Consider the following 14,787-nt stretch of genomic DNA (forward strand, 5'->3'; position numbering starts at 1 on the left):
CACCCACGGAGTCCTCCACCATAACAGCTCCTCTGGCAAGTTTCTGGGGCCTCTTCATGAAGGCTATGGCGATGGGGAGTTATAAAAGCAAGTCCTTTATTGCACGGCTAAATCAGCCCCATGAAGGCAGAGCTGTTACAGCCCAGGCTGGTGTGCACAAAGCCTCTAACATGAAGTCTCTAAGTCCCAAGCAGACGCAGCAGCCACAGCAGCAGAGGCCTCAGTAATCTGTGAGCTCTCATCAGTAGCAACAACAGCAGCATGGGTGTTTTGGGGAGTCCTGTGTGTGTATGCTCTCAAAGTGGTGCATTTTCATTCTATTTTTAGCCAATTAGCTACTTACACAAATTTTCTTACAATAGTGTTGGACCTATCCTAAGCCAAACATGATGCACAAACGCAAATTCTTACACAAATTCTACGTGTTTAGCTCGGTCTGTTCTATCTAGCAGCGCTACATTATTTGTGTTATGACTAGAATTTAACTAACTTTGCAAAAGGCAACGTTACTTGAACTTTAAACTAGGCTTTAGGGCTCTTCTTACTAGCTAATAAAGGCACTTAAAATCCTCTATTTATTTAAAACTAAACTTGCATTTCTCCCCCACGTCTGTGTGGATTTATGTATTTTAGATTTTCTGAAGGTTCTAATCCAATCCTCACATTTCTGGGCACTCCTGGGCCTGTGTGGATTTGGCCCAGGGGGATTCATGCTCCAACACTCCTCCTTTCTGCCTTCCCTCCACAGAGATCCGTGAGGCTTTCCGGGTGCTGGACCGGGACGGAATGGCTTCATCTCCAAGCAGGAGCTGGGCATGGCCATGCGCTCCCTGGGCTACATGCCCAGCGAGGTGGAGCTGGCCATCATCATGCAGCGCCTGGACATGGATGGTGAGTCCTCACGGGGCTCTGCTCTCTCCTCCTGGGGGATCCGCGGGGGCTCTCCCAGGGCTTGGCACTCCTTGGACCCAGATCCGGCAATTCCTGGTCACCAAGGGAAGGGTGGAGAGGGAGCCGGGGAACTTCACTGTCCTCACACAAAAGGAAAGGGCAAGGTGAGACGTGAGCCTGCTGTGGGTAATCCTGAGGATCAGGCAATCCGTGGAAGGGGGGTGGATCATCCCTTGTGGGATACAGCTGGTGAAGACAGAGCAGCTCTCGCAGAGTTCACAGATCCCAACAATCCCACCCTGGGATCCCAGGAGCATCCCTGGGAGCTCCTGGAGCTGTGGCAGCCTCAGGCCATGCCCATTCCCTGGGGAGCCTGGGCAGTGCCCAGCACCCTCTGGGGAAGAAACCTTTCCTGATCTCCAGCCTGAGCCTGCCCTGGCCCAGCTCCAGCCATTCCTGATCCCGTCCCTGTCCCTGTCACACAGAGCAGAAATGGGAGCTGCCTCTCAGGAGGAGCTGAGTGTCCCCTCACACCAGTGGAGAGGGGCTGTCCCAGCCTGGAGGGGGACATTCCTCATGTGGAAAACCAAAGTCAGATGTCATACGCTGAGCCAGGCTGAAGGTGATGGAAGCCATTCCTTTGATGCCATCACCATCATGGAACATCCTGCATTGGAAGGGACTCCCAGGATCATCCAGTCCAGCTCCTGGACCAGTCCAGACACCCCAAAAATCCCACCCTGCACAGATCATCTTTGCCAGGCTCCCTGAACCTTTCCCTCTGCATTCCCGGGCAGCCCCTGGCCGGTGACCCTTCCTGGGAGAGGAGCAGGGTTCCCACCCATTCCCACCCGGCAGAGCTGCCCAGTCCCGGCTGCTCCCCGCAGGCCGGAGCTGCTGTGCTGGGAGCTGCTCTAATGAGGTGTTGATTGCTCTGCAAGGAGAAGTTTTGAGGGGTGGAATGATTCGGAGCCAAGTCCTGCTGGGAGAGCTCATCAAACAATTACTGAGGGAATAAAAGCAACAGAACCCCCATTAGTGAGGAGAGGGAAACGCAGGATCAGGATGCTGGAGCCAGGGAGGAATTTTCAGCTGCTGCAGAGCTCACTCAGAGTTGAGCACAACGAGCAATTCCCTTAAAGTGTCCTTGGCAAGGCAGGAGGGGAGACCTTCCCGCTGCCAGGAGCGTGCAGGAAGCTGGGTGCAGCCTTGTCCCGGGGTTGTGGCAGGGTGGAAACACCGAAATCCTGCCAGAGCAGGGGCTGGGGCTGGCGGGATCCAGGAGAGCCGGGGAGATGCCGGAATCCTTGGGGAGACTGGAGAGCAGAGCCCGGGGAGGTGGGGCAGTGAAACTCTCCTGGCCCGCGGGGGGTTCCCGATGTCCCCGGGAGAGGCACAGGACAATTGTCACCAGGGCGAGGCATGCCTGTCACCCTGCCCAGGATCTGTCACCCTGCCCAGGATCTGTCACCCTGCCGAGGATGTCCAGCAGGGAAAGGGCTGCAAAAGCTGGCGGGGAGAGGAGATCCATTGTGGGAATGATCTCATTCCGTAAAGAAAAGGGGAAAAAAAGGAATCCATCACTTTTATAAGTGTTTTGTCCTGAAGTTGTTGTTTGCCCCTTGCCCTGCTGTGCTGGCCTTTCCTGGCAGAGAGGGACTTGCGCTCAGGTTTGGCAAAGCCAGGCTTAGTGTGCTGCCAGCTCCTGGGGTCTTTTCCCGAAATTCTGAGCTTTTTTGGAAAAAGAGTGCTGGGACTTGGCTCCCAGTTCTGATTCATCTCCAGTCCTTCCTGACTCTGGCAGACTTTGGCAGCGTTCTGTGCAGACTGCTGGTGTGGAGGGACCCGAGCTGGGGAGTGGAGTTAAACCTGAAATGATGGAAGTGGTAAATTCCTGCTGAGGTTTTCCAGGGAGCTCCGTGTGCTTTCTGCAGGGATGGGAGCTGATCCTCCTGTTCCACATCCCACCAGCTCCAAACTGGTTGTACTGGTGCAGGGCTGGAGCAGGGGTTTGGGGCTGGAGGGAGGCTGTACCAGGGGAAGGTCTGGTGGGCCATGGATTTTAAAAAAATCAGGAATGGGAAATTCCTGAGGCACTGAGCAAAGAGGGGAGTGTTCTGTGAACAATTTACCTTGCCTGCAAATTGAATTAGTGCTGTACAGCTTGAATTTATATTATTATGGCTGCTTTCTCTCCAATGGATTCTGCACCTTTTCCTGGGATTTTAGCTATGGAGTGAGAACCAGCAACAGCTCCTACTTCCTCTCCCACTGGGAAGGGGCATCGCTGAGGAGCAGGGCAGGAATGCTGTCTGTGCCCAGGGCTCCCAGGATCAGCCTGACTACCTTCCCACGTATTCCTGGGGAGGGTTGCTGAGGCTTTCCAGGTTTTTGCTCGGCATTAGATGGGTTGGAAGCTCGGATGGATGGATGAAAGGTCACGCTCAGGGAGGTGTCTCCAGCGGTCAGGAGAGGCAGGGGGGAGGTGAAATCCTCTGCACATCTCTGGCACATGCCCTGAGTTATGATGTGCTGGCAGGTGGAGCAGCCAGACATCCATTCCTTCCTTCCTTCCCACCAAAACTGCTGCCAGGGCCTGCAAATGAGGTAAGAAAGTGGGCAGGGCTCGGGATTTAACCCCAGCCAGCCTGAGCAGCCCCAACATCCAGTTTCCAGCCGCAAACTCCAGTGTGGCAGAGGGGCTGCCTGTGCCAGGGCCAACTTCACTGAGGGCTGGCAAAAACCAGCAGCTGGAGCTGGGCTGGGCTGGTTTCCCTGTTCTCTGTAGGGATGGAGGGAGCAGGATTGCCGGGCTGGACAGGGGCAGCTCAGAGGAGCATCTGCAGCATGGGGCAGGCATCAAGTGACCTGACAGCAGCACCTCACAGCTGGGTGTCACCTCCTGCCACCGAGCCAGGGAGTGGCACAGGGAATGGCACAGGGAATGGCACAGGGAATGGCACAGGGACAGCGGCTCCCAGTGCCCCGTGTGCAGCTGCTCAGACACTCAGAGCTCCCACTGGAGCAGGAAGGAAGGGATGCTCCACAATTCATCCATAATCCATCACATTTGGGGTTAGGGAGAGAACACTGCTGGAACCTGAGCAACAACAGCCCTGGCACAGCTGGGATCTGGGCCAGGAGCCCTTCACAGGTGTCACCTCTGATGCCTCCATGGCTGCCGAGGGCTGCCAGCACCTCTCTGCACAGCACATGTCACCAGCCTTCCTGCAGAGGGGACGGGCCAGCACAGGGTCGTGTCACCAGCCACCAGCCTGGCACTGCCAGGGTGCCCAGGGGTGCAGGGAGTGGCTCTGCCCTCATCCCCTCTGCATGCCCTGATTTCCTGGGAACATCCCATTGCTGCCACTCTTCCCTGGGGGCAGGAGCACAGCAGGGCTGGGGATCCCCTGTATCCCTACAAATCCCTTCTCCAGCTGCTCTTCCAAAGCTTTGCTGAGAGCCTGGACAGCGCTGCCAGGCCTGGGATGGAGCTGTTGGGGTGTCCGTGCAGGAGTTGCATTCCCTTATCCCTGTGGGTCCCTCCCAACTCCAGGTATTCCAGGATTCTGCCAGGGGTGCTTCACCCAGGTGAAGAAACGCAGCTGCCACAGGGAAAATCGTACAGGTGGGCATAAAACCCCCTGAGTGATGGAGAAAAATGGGAATCTCCTTGGAATATTTCAGGGTCTCTAGAGAAACCTTCCTAAATCCTCAGAACCCTGCTTGTGTGAACTCCAGGAGATGTTGTGGCACTGCCGGGATGGGAAGTGCCAGGACAGGACAGAAAGGAAAGGGATTTGCAAAAATGTTTCTCTTTAGAGAGAGGGAGGTGAGGGCTGGGGGTTCTGAGATTCCCATTATCCCAAAGCTTTGTTTGGAAGTGGAGGACTGTTCCCACAGAGATTGTTGGTGGAGCCGGGCACACCTCTGGGGGCTGTGCTTTGTAGGGAGCCAGTATTTTGGTCTGGAAATACTCCCAGAGGTCAAATCTGACCTTTATTCTGTGGATTTCCTTTATTTTCAGCCATAATTCTGCATTACACGGACACAAACTGTGAGAGGGGCCTGTGCTTCTCTCTGCAATCTGGGCAATGACCTGGAATGTTCTGCCAGCACAGGGAAAGGGAAATATTTCATACATTTCTGTGCTGGAAAAAGCAATTATTTGTAAATTCTTCCAGTTGGCAGCACGTCAGATAAAAACCTGGGAAATGGCACATGGAATGTGTGGCCTTATCTGGGATTCCTCCTCTTTAAGCGGGATTTGCCATAAAAGAGATAAATGTGTGACTTAAGTGTCACAAATAGTTTCGTTGGGATTTTTATCTGAGGAATAAAATGAGCACTTGGTGCACTAATTAGAGGAGCAGCTGGAAAAATAACTCCAGGCTACCACAAGAGGGGGGGAAATCCACCCCTGAATGTCAAATTGGGATGAGAATAGGGAGTATTTTGATGAAGCAAAAGTTGAACTGGTTTCACCAGGGACCTGCCTGGTACCTCTGGGACATTCTGGGATGGTGGCATCCTCGGGGGCAATGCAAAAAGGGGGAATCTCAACTTGAAATTCTGGAAGAGTTTCAACCTGAGGCTGCTCTGGGTGTTCAGACCCAGGCAGAAGTGGCACTTGGTGCTGTGGCTTGGTGGCCACGGGGCCGAGGTTGGACCTGATGACCTTGGAGGTCTTTCCAACCTCAGTGATTCCAGGACTCTTCCAGAACTTCAGACTGAGATTCCCCCCCCCCCCCCCCCCCCAGTTTTTCATTGCTGCCGAGGATGTCACCTCTCCAATTCTGCCACTACAGGTGACACATCCCAGAATGTCCCAGATTCCCTCTGGAGAGGGAAACAGTGCCAGTGGCATGGCCGTGTGGTGTCCCAGGTCACCATGTCCCTCCCAGGCACCCCTCCAGGCCCCCGTCCTGCTGTCCACGCCTTCCCCAGGGACATTGCTCTGGTCTGCCTGCCCTGGCTCCTGGGGAGGGAAGGGACACCAGAGCTGAGCACAGGGATGGGAATGGTCAAAGGACACAGGCTGGGACACCTGGAGACAGAGCAAATCCCTCCTTCAAAGATGAAGCGTTCAGCTTTCTGCTGGGGCAGGCAGAAGGCAAATTCCTTGTCCTTAGGCATGGAGAAATCCCAGGATCATTAAAGTTGGACAAATCCCAGGATCATTAAGGTTGGAAAAGGCTTCCAAGATCACCCTGTCCAACTTTTGATCAATGAAATGTTGGCTTCTGTCCACAAGCTCAGCCTGAGCTGCCCTGGTGGGACAGTGGTGACATTCCCAAGCTGGAAACATTTTCTCTCCTTTTGTCTCTCACACTTTTCTTCTTTGGGTTTTCCTGAGGTTTTTTACGGCTGTGGATGTTCTGAGTGTTTCAGCAGTAAAAGAGCTGGATAAAATATTTCATTTTATATCTCAATATAAAATGTGTTTCAGTATAAAACAGCCCAGGCTGCTGGAGGGGGACCAGGAACCATTTCTGGGTTAAAATCAGAGTTCATAGGAGTCAGAGAATCCCAGGTCTGGCTTGGAAATTGTCTTAAACATCATCTCACTCCATCCCCTGCCATGGGCAAGGACCTTCCGCTATCCCAGGTTGCTCCAAGCCCCATCCAGCCTGGCCTTGGACACTGCCGGGGATGGGGCAGATGGGTTTTGATGGATTTGGGCTTTGTCCTTTGATCTCAAAGTGATTTTTCAGTGTGAGAAATGATCCAGCCGCATTCCAGCCTGGCTGTCCTTTAAAATGTGTTGCTGAGCTGGGAACTGTGGGCAGCGGCATGGATTTGATGAGACTTGTCTGGATTTATTTGGGCCACTCTCTCCATGTCTGCTCTCATTTGGACAATGAGGATTATCACATTTTATCCCATTCTGTGTTCGCACTGCAGAAATGAGGAGTAATTGCAGCTGCTGCTGCAGCCTGACGGATCTGCAGCTCAGGAGCAGCAAGAGGTTCATCAAATTACACCAAATTATATCAAATTATACCAAATAATACCCAACCCTACCTTTGCTGAAGTGCAGCCCTGCTGAAGGGACAGCACGAAAGGAAGCCCTGGGCTGCAGCCCCCCTCTGGAGCCCATCCCTGCTGTGGGCTGGGGTGCACCTCGTGCCCTGAGCTTTGCATCCTTGCTGGATTTTATTTCTTCCTGAAATGCAGCACCCCGGGATCATTTTGGCTTCCCAGGATGTGTGTGCCCCAGGGAGCCCCAGAGTCCTGCTTTAAGGAGCTGCTGGTGCTGCCCAAGGTGTGTGGGCTGCACCTAGAGCTCTCTGCCCTTCCAGGGCAGGCAGCAGAGCTGATGGAAGTCTGGGGAGTCTGGGGGTGATCCCTGATCCATGGGACAGAGGTCAGGGTCAGAGTTAGGGTTAGGGTTGGGATTACGGTTAAGGCTAATCCTTGCTCACAGCTTTGGAGGGAGCAGAGTCTGCAGAGACCTGTGGGATGGATTTTGGTTCCCAGGGAGGGGATTTCATAGAGGGTTGGAGTTTCTTTGGACTCGGGTGGGCCGGCTGGTGGCACATCCCCCTCAGCAGCCCCTGCAGTTCCCTCCCCTGGGGACATGTGTTGGCAGAGCTGGTCTGTAGCTCTCTGGGGCCAGGGAGGAGCTGTCAGGTGTCTGATGGTTCTTGATTTCTTACTGGAGTCCCTGTTTTCCTTGGACTTTTCCTCCTTGTTTGGCTGCTTGTGCTGGAGCAGGGACAGGTCCCAGTAGATTCCCTGTCCTCCTCAGTCCCTGTCTCCTGGGCAGGCACTCGGAGTTCACAGATTGATTTTAAATGGGAAGCAAACCAGCCCTGTGGAGCTGCTCCCTCCCCTGCAGGACAAGCCAAGGTGTGGCAGCGTGAGGAACTCTCCAGCTCCTCTGCTCAGTGTGGGATGCACAACCTCCCCCTGCTCCACCCTCCTGGGCTCTGCTGGAGCCTTCCAGCCGCCATGGAAATCCCCTCCTCCAGGGATGTGTCTGTACAATCCATGGATCTTTTCTGTGTGGTTGTCATGGAACCAGAGCAGCCAGATCCACACAACTGCTCTGAAAATTGCAGGAGTTGAGGGGCTTAAAGGACTGAGGGGCTCCAGTGGAGATGGTTGGTCCTTTCCTCAGATCCAGTGAAGCTTTTCATGGAACCCCATCCTGGTCTGGGTGGGAAGGGATCCTAGAGCTCCTCTCATTCCATGGGCAGGGACACCTCCCACTGTCCCAGGCTGCTCCCAGCCCCAGTGTCCAGCCTGGCCTTGGGCACTGCCAGGGATCCAGGGGCAGCCACAGCTGCTCTGGGCACCCTGTGCCAGGGCCTGCCCACCCTCCCAGGGAACAATTCCTGCCCAATCTCCCATCCATCCCTGCCCCCTGGCCGTGGGAAGCCATTCCCTGTGTCCTGCCCCTCCATCCCTTGTCCCCAGTCCCTCTCCAGCTCTCCTGGAGCCCCTTTAGGCCCTGCCAGGGGCTCTGAGCTCTCCCTGGAGCTTCTCCTCTCCAGGTGAGCACCCCCAGCTCTGCCAGCCTGGCCCCAGCCCTGGGAGCAGCTCCGTGGTCTGCTCTGGATACATCCCTACGGATCCAGGTCCTTCCTGTGCTGGCAGGGAGAGGGCAGTTACTCCCAGAAGTCACTGGAGCCATCTATAATTACAAATGTTTTCCAAGGCCAAAGTTTTGTGCCAGACTTTCCCTGTTCCCGTTGTAGTTCTGGGCTGAGGCTGTAATTAGGGAGGAATTCTCTGCCTCGCGCTGGGCAGGGGGTCAGGCTGCCGAGGAGCCTCTGACCTCCCAATCTTTGAAACCGAACGCCTTGTCTGGGAAATCTCCCGTGGCTGGAGCTGTTCCCTGGGATGAGGCTCGTGCTGTGCCTCGCCCAGACTGCGCCAGCCCTGCCCGGGTGAGCTGGGCACGGCAATGACACAGCCCGGGCCGGCCGGGCACCGCGGGGAGCTGCCGGAGAATAAAAATAAACAGCGGTTGTGTGCTCCGGGCCCCGAGCTGCAAACCCGGCTCATTAACTTTAAATATCTCACCTCGGCGCTCGCTGGAGGTCACGCTCGGCAGGAGCAGCGCGGATGCTGATCAGGCTCGCACCGCACATCCTCATCCTCATCCCGGCTCCGGGGCCGCGCAGGGAACCGCCGAGAACCTCATTATCCTGAGAATGGCCAGGGAAAAGGCTCATTTAGGGATCAATCAGGGCGCATTATCCAGCCAGTCTGATGGATAAGGCTCTGAAAACCCGGCTAGGTCCGTTCTGCGCGGGGGTAGAGGTGATGCAATCCAGGAATGTTTCCCTCCCTCCCATTTTCCTTTACTCCCCTCTCATTTTCCTCTTCCTCCCTCATTTCCAGGAATGCTTTCCCCCCTCTCATTTCCCTTCTCCCCCTCTCATTTCCCCTTTCCCCCTCTCATTTCCCTTTTCCCCCCTCTCATTTCCCCTTTCCCCCTCTCATTTCCCTTTCCCCCCCTCTGATTTCCCTTTTCCCCCCTCTGATTTCCCTTTCCCCCTCTCATTTCCCCTTTCCCCTCTCATTTCCAGGCATGTTTTCCCCCTCCACTTCTCCTCTCCAGCTCTGCCTTTCTCCAGCCCAATGAAGATTTAATTCCACCTTCCAAGGGAGCGGCTCCGACAGGAGACTTTTGGAGAGACACGGGGCTCTCCTGAGGACTGAGGGCGGGGCTGTCCCATGGGAATGGGGGCGGGATGGGGTCACCCCCTCTCCTCCGAGCATTCCCGTGCTCCCTCAAAGCACGGGAGCTCGGGCAGGAGTTCCTCGGAGCTGCTGCTGCTGCCGCCTGGGCTGAGGGGATTCGGAGCCCTGCTCTCCCTGCCTGGCATTTCCAACCTGGGCAGACTTGTGAGGGTGGATCCTGTGGGATCGGGACCAGGGGAAGGCGGGGTGGGGCTCAGGGGGTGGTTTGGGTGTTGTTTGGGGCTGCTGCTGCCCTGACGAGGTGACTGCACAGCTCTGGCTCTGTGGTTCCTGCTGCACACCCTCCAGCAGATCCAACTTTCCCTGCTCCCCGTAGGGAAGGGCTGAGGGAAGATGAAATCCTTTGTCTGGAGCTCAAGGTTTAGGGAGAGGGTGGGAAATTTCTGTGCTCAGCTCTTACAGATCAGTGCAGAACCAGCAGGAGCAGCTGATGGCACCTGGAACCTCTCGGTCCTGGGGGAGCAGAACCTGGAGGAGAATTGGTGTTGAAGGGGAGCAGCTTAGGAGAGTAAATCCCCTCTCCAAAGGGCTGGAGGCTCTTTCATCTCCCGTGAGATGGTGTCCAACCCAAAGTCTGCTCCCTGGAGGGCAATGGTCTTTTTCCAGTCCCCTTCAGATGTTCAGTCATTAATGATTTTCTGTTTTCTACGTCCCTTCTCCTCTGCACAACTCCCTGGCAGGATGGGACAGTCGGGGGTTCGGGCTCTGCTCCCAGGGAACAGGGACAGGAGGAGAGGGAAAGGCCTCAGGCTGGGCCAGGGGAGGCTCAGGGTAGAGATTGGGAACATTAATTCACTGGGGAAAGGTTCAAAGCTGTGTGGATGTGGCTCTTGGGGACAGGGGTCGGTGGTGGCCTTGGCAGTGCTGGGGGAAGGTTGGACTCCATGATCCTGGAGGTCAGTTCCCAGCTCAATGATTCCATGGTTCTGTGATCCCACAGGTTTGTTTAGGAGGCCCGATGGACATTCTGCAGAGGTGCAGACACCCCTTCCTTGAGTCAGTCAGGTCCAAAGCAAACCTCCCAGGGCTGCAAGGTCTGGGAAAACTCTTGGGTTCCCAGCTCCACGCTGCTCTTTGCTGCTGCTCCATCACCTTTGATGCATTTGGAATCAAAGAGCCACAGAACAGTTTGGGGTGGAAGGGACATCAAAGATGATCCAATTCCACCCTGCCGTCCCCACCCTCGGCAGAAGTGTGTTGGATGTGCCATGGGATCCCAGGATTTCCTGCTGGAGCTCTGGGGGCAGCCAAACTGAGCTCACACATGGCAAACGTTCATGCTGGGGCTCCTCGAGCTGGAATTATCCCCAGGTCTCTCTGCACCACACAAACGAGCAGTGAGGGGGAGCTTTGGCGAGTCTGTGCTGGCCACACGGGCTCTGTGGCACTGGAAAGGTTCCCAAAGAACCCAGAGATGTTGCTTGGTGCCTTCAGCATCCTCTTCCCATGACAACGAGCCAGGCTCCCATCGCTGCCATTCCTTGTTATTGCCACAATTCCCCGGTTTCTGCCAGGACTGAGAGTCCTGCAGGGAGCAAACCTCTGTGGGCACCTGGAAGCTCTTCTCACCCAGCTGAGGGCCTGGGGATGACGAGCTGATCTGATTTGGCTCTGCTGGGGTGGCCACAGAGGTTCTGAGTCACTGCTTGAGTCATGAGGCTCAGCCACAGCGTTGGTGCCCGCGGGTGACTCGGTGACATTAATGCCAGGATTAACACAGAGCTTTCTGGGGGAGGACAATGTGAGGGCACCGCTGGGAGGAAACCAGGGAGTGCTTTAGGTGGGGTTAAACCAGTGCTTAAGCTCAGCTCTGGTGTTGTGCTAAGATCACCCACACAGGCAGTGACCCGTCCCTTGGCTGATGAGTGGAGCTCAGGGATGGGCTGGAATCCTGCCTGGAACCCCTCTGTCCTCACCCCCTTTGCCACCTGCCAGGCTGCCCTGTTCCAGGAGCCCCTCACCACCATTCCCAAGGGTTCCCTGTTCCAGGAGCCCCTCACCACCATTCCCAAGGGTTCCCTGTTCCAAGAGCCCCTCACCACCATTCCCAAGGATTCCCTGTTCCAGGAGCCCCTCACCACCATTCCCAAGGATTCCCTGTTCCAGGAGCCCCTCACCACCATTCCCAAGGATTCCCTGTTCCAGGAGCCCCTCACCACCATTCCCAAGGGTTCCCTGTTCCAGGAGCCCCTCACCACCATTCCTAAGGATTCCCTGTTCCAGGAGCCCCTCACCACCGTTCCCAAGGGTTCCCTGTCCCAGCAGACCCCACCCCACCGTGGCCCTCGGTTTCCCTGCCCTCCCAGTTTGTAAATAAGCTCTGGGAATGTGTGAGTGCCTTGGAATCATGGAATCATTAAGCTGGAAAAGAGCTCTGAAATCCTCATGTGCAGCCATTAACCCATTGCTGCCTGGTCCCCGTGGAGCCATTTCCCTTCCTCAGCCACGGACCTCCAGCCTGGGTTTATAAATCTGCGTTTGTGCCTGGGAGCAGGGGGAGGAGGGCGCTGTGCCGGGGCAGGGAGCACATCCCGCTCCATTGGCTGGAGCTGTTCCTGCCTGTGCCCCTCTGGCCTTGCAGGGTTCTCCTCCTGCGGGATGGGCTCTGCTCAGTCCTCAGTGGGAGCCCGGAGGCAGAGGAGGGGAGGATGTGACCAGCAGCCATCCCACAGCGGGATTGGGATCCTGTGAGCCCTGCTGGGATCAGGGATTGCAGGATGGCTCCTGGAGAGGAGCAAGGAAGGTGGGGGAGAACAGACAGCACACGAGCTCCTGCCCGGCCTTTTCCTCACTTCTCCCCATCCTTAAACCAACTCTGAGTTAATTTGTTGATAATCCACGCACGGCTCAGAATCCCAAGGACCCTGGGGAGAGCAGCACATCTGCAGCACAGGGATGGGAGGGTTGGATTTGATTGCAGGGCTCCATCCCGAGCAGACGGGATGGGCTTTTGCATCCCCCAGCAGCTCCCAGCGCTGCGTGGGGAGGAGCAGGAGGCTGAGGAGGGCGGCTCTTGCCTGTGCCAAGCCCAAACTCCACACCGTGCTCCCAGGATGGGATGTGAGAGCTGGGCTTTGGCGATGCCCTGGCTGTGCAGAGCAGCCCCGTGCAGGCTTTGCTGTTGGTTTTTACGACATTTCTCTCGTGGCTGTCAAAAGGAATTTTCAGACAAACCCGTGATTTCTCTCTGTTGATGAAATGATGCTGCAGTCTCCTGAGGTGCTGATGGCAGGGAAGGTTTGTTTTCTACAGCTTCACATGAATGTTAAAGGGATACTTCTACCAGGAAAAAGTGGGGTCTAGCTGCCTTGCTAGTTAAGAGTTTTAATTGAAAAATCAGTCAATAAGGGGATAATGCATTTTTCAATGGCATCTTTCTTCGGAGGTTGTGGAAAAAGCTGTCATTAAGGTGCTAATTAAAGCCTGTGCAGTTAGTGATGATCCCTGGCAGAGGCACAGGGAAGTCACGAGCAAGGGGCTGCCCGAAGTCTTGTGCAAAGTCAGAGCGCAGCAGTGCCGGCACCGTTTTCTCCGGAATCACGTGCGGGACCGAGTCCTGCCTGTCCTCTCAGGGTGGAGTGACATTGGAGAGAACCCGAACTGAATAACTCCGTGCTCGGGGTCACACAGGCACAGGCCAAATGTATGCGGGGGCAGGTACCAGCATCTCCTCAAAATGCAAATTGTTTTCTTGCTAATCTGGCTTAATTTAAAGAAATTAGCATCCCAAAGCATCCCGATTTGCATCCCAGCGCGTGGATTCGCTGCTGCGTGTGCCATCGAGCGCTGTGCCGCGGTGTAAATCACCCGGGGCCGCTGTCACCTTGCGTTACCTTCCCGAGCGATCCAGCGTGCGGGACTGATCCAACCCCGGGACGATCCCGCTGGCGCTGCCCCAGGGGCAGCGGGGGGAACGCGTTTTCCACAGCCCATAAACGTTAAAGAATGGCTCTCCAAGGGTTGGGGTGCCCACCCCTTACCTCAATGAGCTGTCCCAGAAATGAGCTCAGTCCTGCAGAGCCCCGGAGCTGGGAGCGGCTCTAGCAGCGGGACGGGCTCCGGGTGCGTTTTACAGGATGCCTGCAGGGTTCCCTTTCAGAGCCTCACCCCAGGATATTCCCTCCCAGAAACCCCAGATCTCCTGGTGCCCGGAGATCGCAATTCGGCCCCGGCAGCGCTTGGGCTGTGCAGATTTTGTGCTCGGGCTGTGCAGATTCTGTGCTCGGGCTGTGCTGATTTTGTGCTCGGGCTGTGCTGATTTTGTGCTCGGGCTGTGCAGATTCTGTGCTCGGGCTGTGATGATTTTGTGCTCGGGCTGTGCTGATTTTGTGCTCGGGCTGTGCAGATTCTGTGCTCGGGCTGTGATGATTTTGTGCTCGGGCTGTGCTGATTTTGTGCTCGGGCTGTGCAGATTCTGTGCTCGGGCTGTGATGATTTTGTGCTCGGGCTGTGCTGATTTTGTGCTCGGACTGTGCTGATTTTGTGCTCGGGCTGTGATAATTTCCCCACGGCGTTTGTGCGGAGATAAGGAGACGAGAGATGGCGATGGGCCGCGCACCTGCTGGCATGGAGGGTGTGATAAGGACAGATGCGATTAGAAGCGCAGAGAGCGGCGCTGGTGCCGCCCGTGGCACGGCTCCACTCGGGGCTGCTGCAGCTGCCGCGGGCACCGCTGGTGCTTCAGTCGCGGCCCTGGCACTGATCTGCCGGTCTGAGGCACTTCTCACACCCGGTAACTTAACAACAGCAGCTCCAGGGAGGGCTGGATGCGGGCATTCCCAGCTCAATAGGAGTAAAACACAACCCCAAGTCCTGCAGGTGCTGATTGTGATCCCACGCTGGAAGCAGGTCTGATTTATCCACCCCTATCGGTTCAATAACGTGGAGGAGGAGATGTCCGTGGCCTGATCAATAAAGGAGATTTTCCACAAGATTAGGTTAAGCATTCTCAGGAGATCTGGGCTTTGAGCTGCTCAGACAGACAGGGATTTTTAAGAGCCTTCAGCAGGCACGAATATCCTTTTTTTTTTTTTTTTTTTTTTTTTTTTTTTTTTTTTTTTTTGTGGAGGGAAAAGTGGCATTTGATACAAAACCCCCTCCAAAGAGCCCCGTGCCTCGTTCAGAGCAGCAGCCACACTCAGCACTGCACCAGCTCGGCTCATTAGTGGCAGGAGCTGTCAC

The 14,787-nt window shown here is 55.7% G+C and overlaps 1 protein-coding gene across 1 annotated transcript in view; it reads left to right on the forward strand.

The window, feature by feature from the left end:
• The window catches only part of CALN1 (calneuron 1), a 120,024-nt gene that overhangs the window by 53,035 nt on the left and 52,202 nt on the right, over positions 1-14,787 (forward strand). The window contains 2 exon segments of the mRNA XM_066201902.1: positions 749-781; positions 784-891. Coding sequence (XP_066057999.1) covers positions 749-781; positions 784-891 — 141 coding nt within the window.

The sequence above is a fragment of the Chamaea fasciata genome, unplaced genomic scaffold, assembly GCF_029207755.1.
Source record: "Chamaea fasciata isolate MVZ Bird 193981 ecotype frontalis unplaced genomic scaffold, bChaFas1.0.hap1 SCAF_21, whole genome shotgun sequence".
In the NCBI taxonomy this organism is placed as follows: Eukaryota; Metazoa; Chordata; class Aves; order Passeriformes; family Sylviidae; genus Chamaea; species Chamaea fasciata.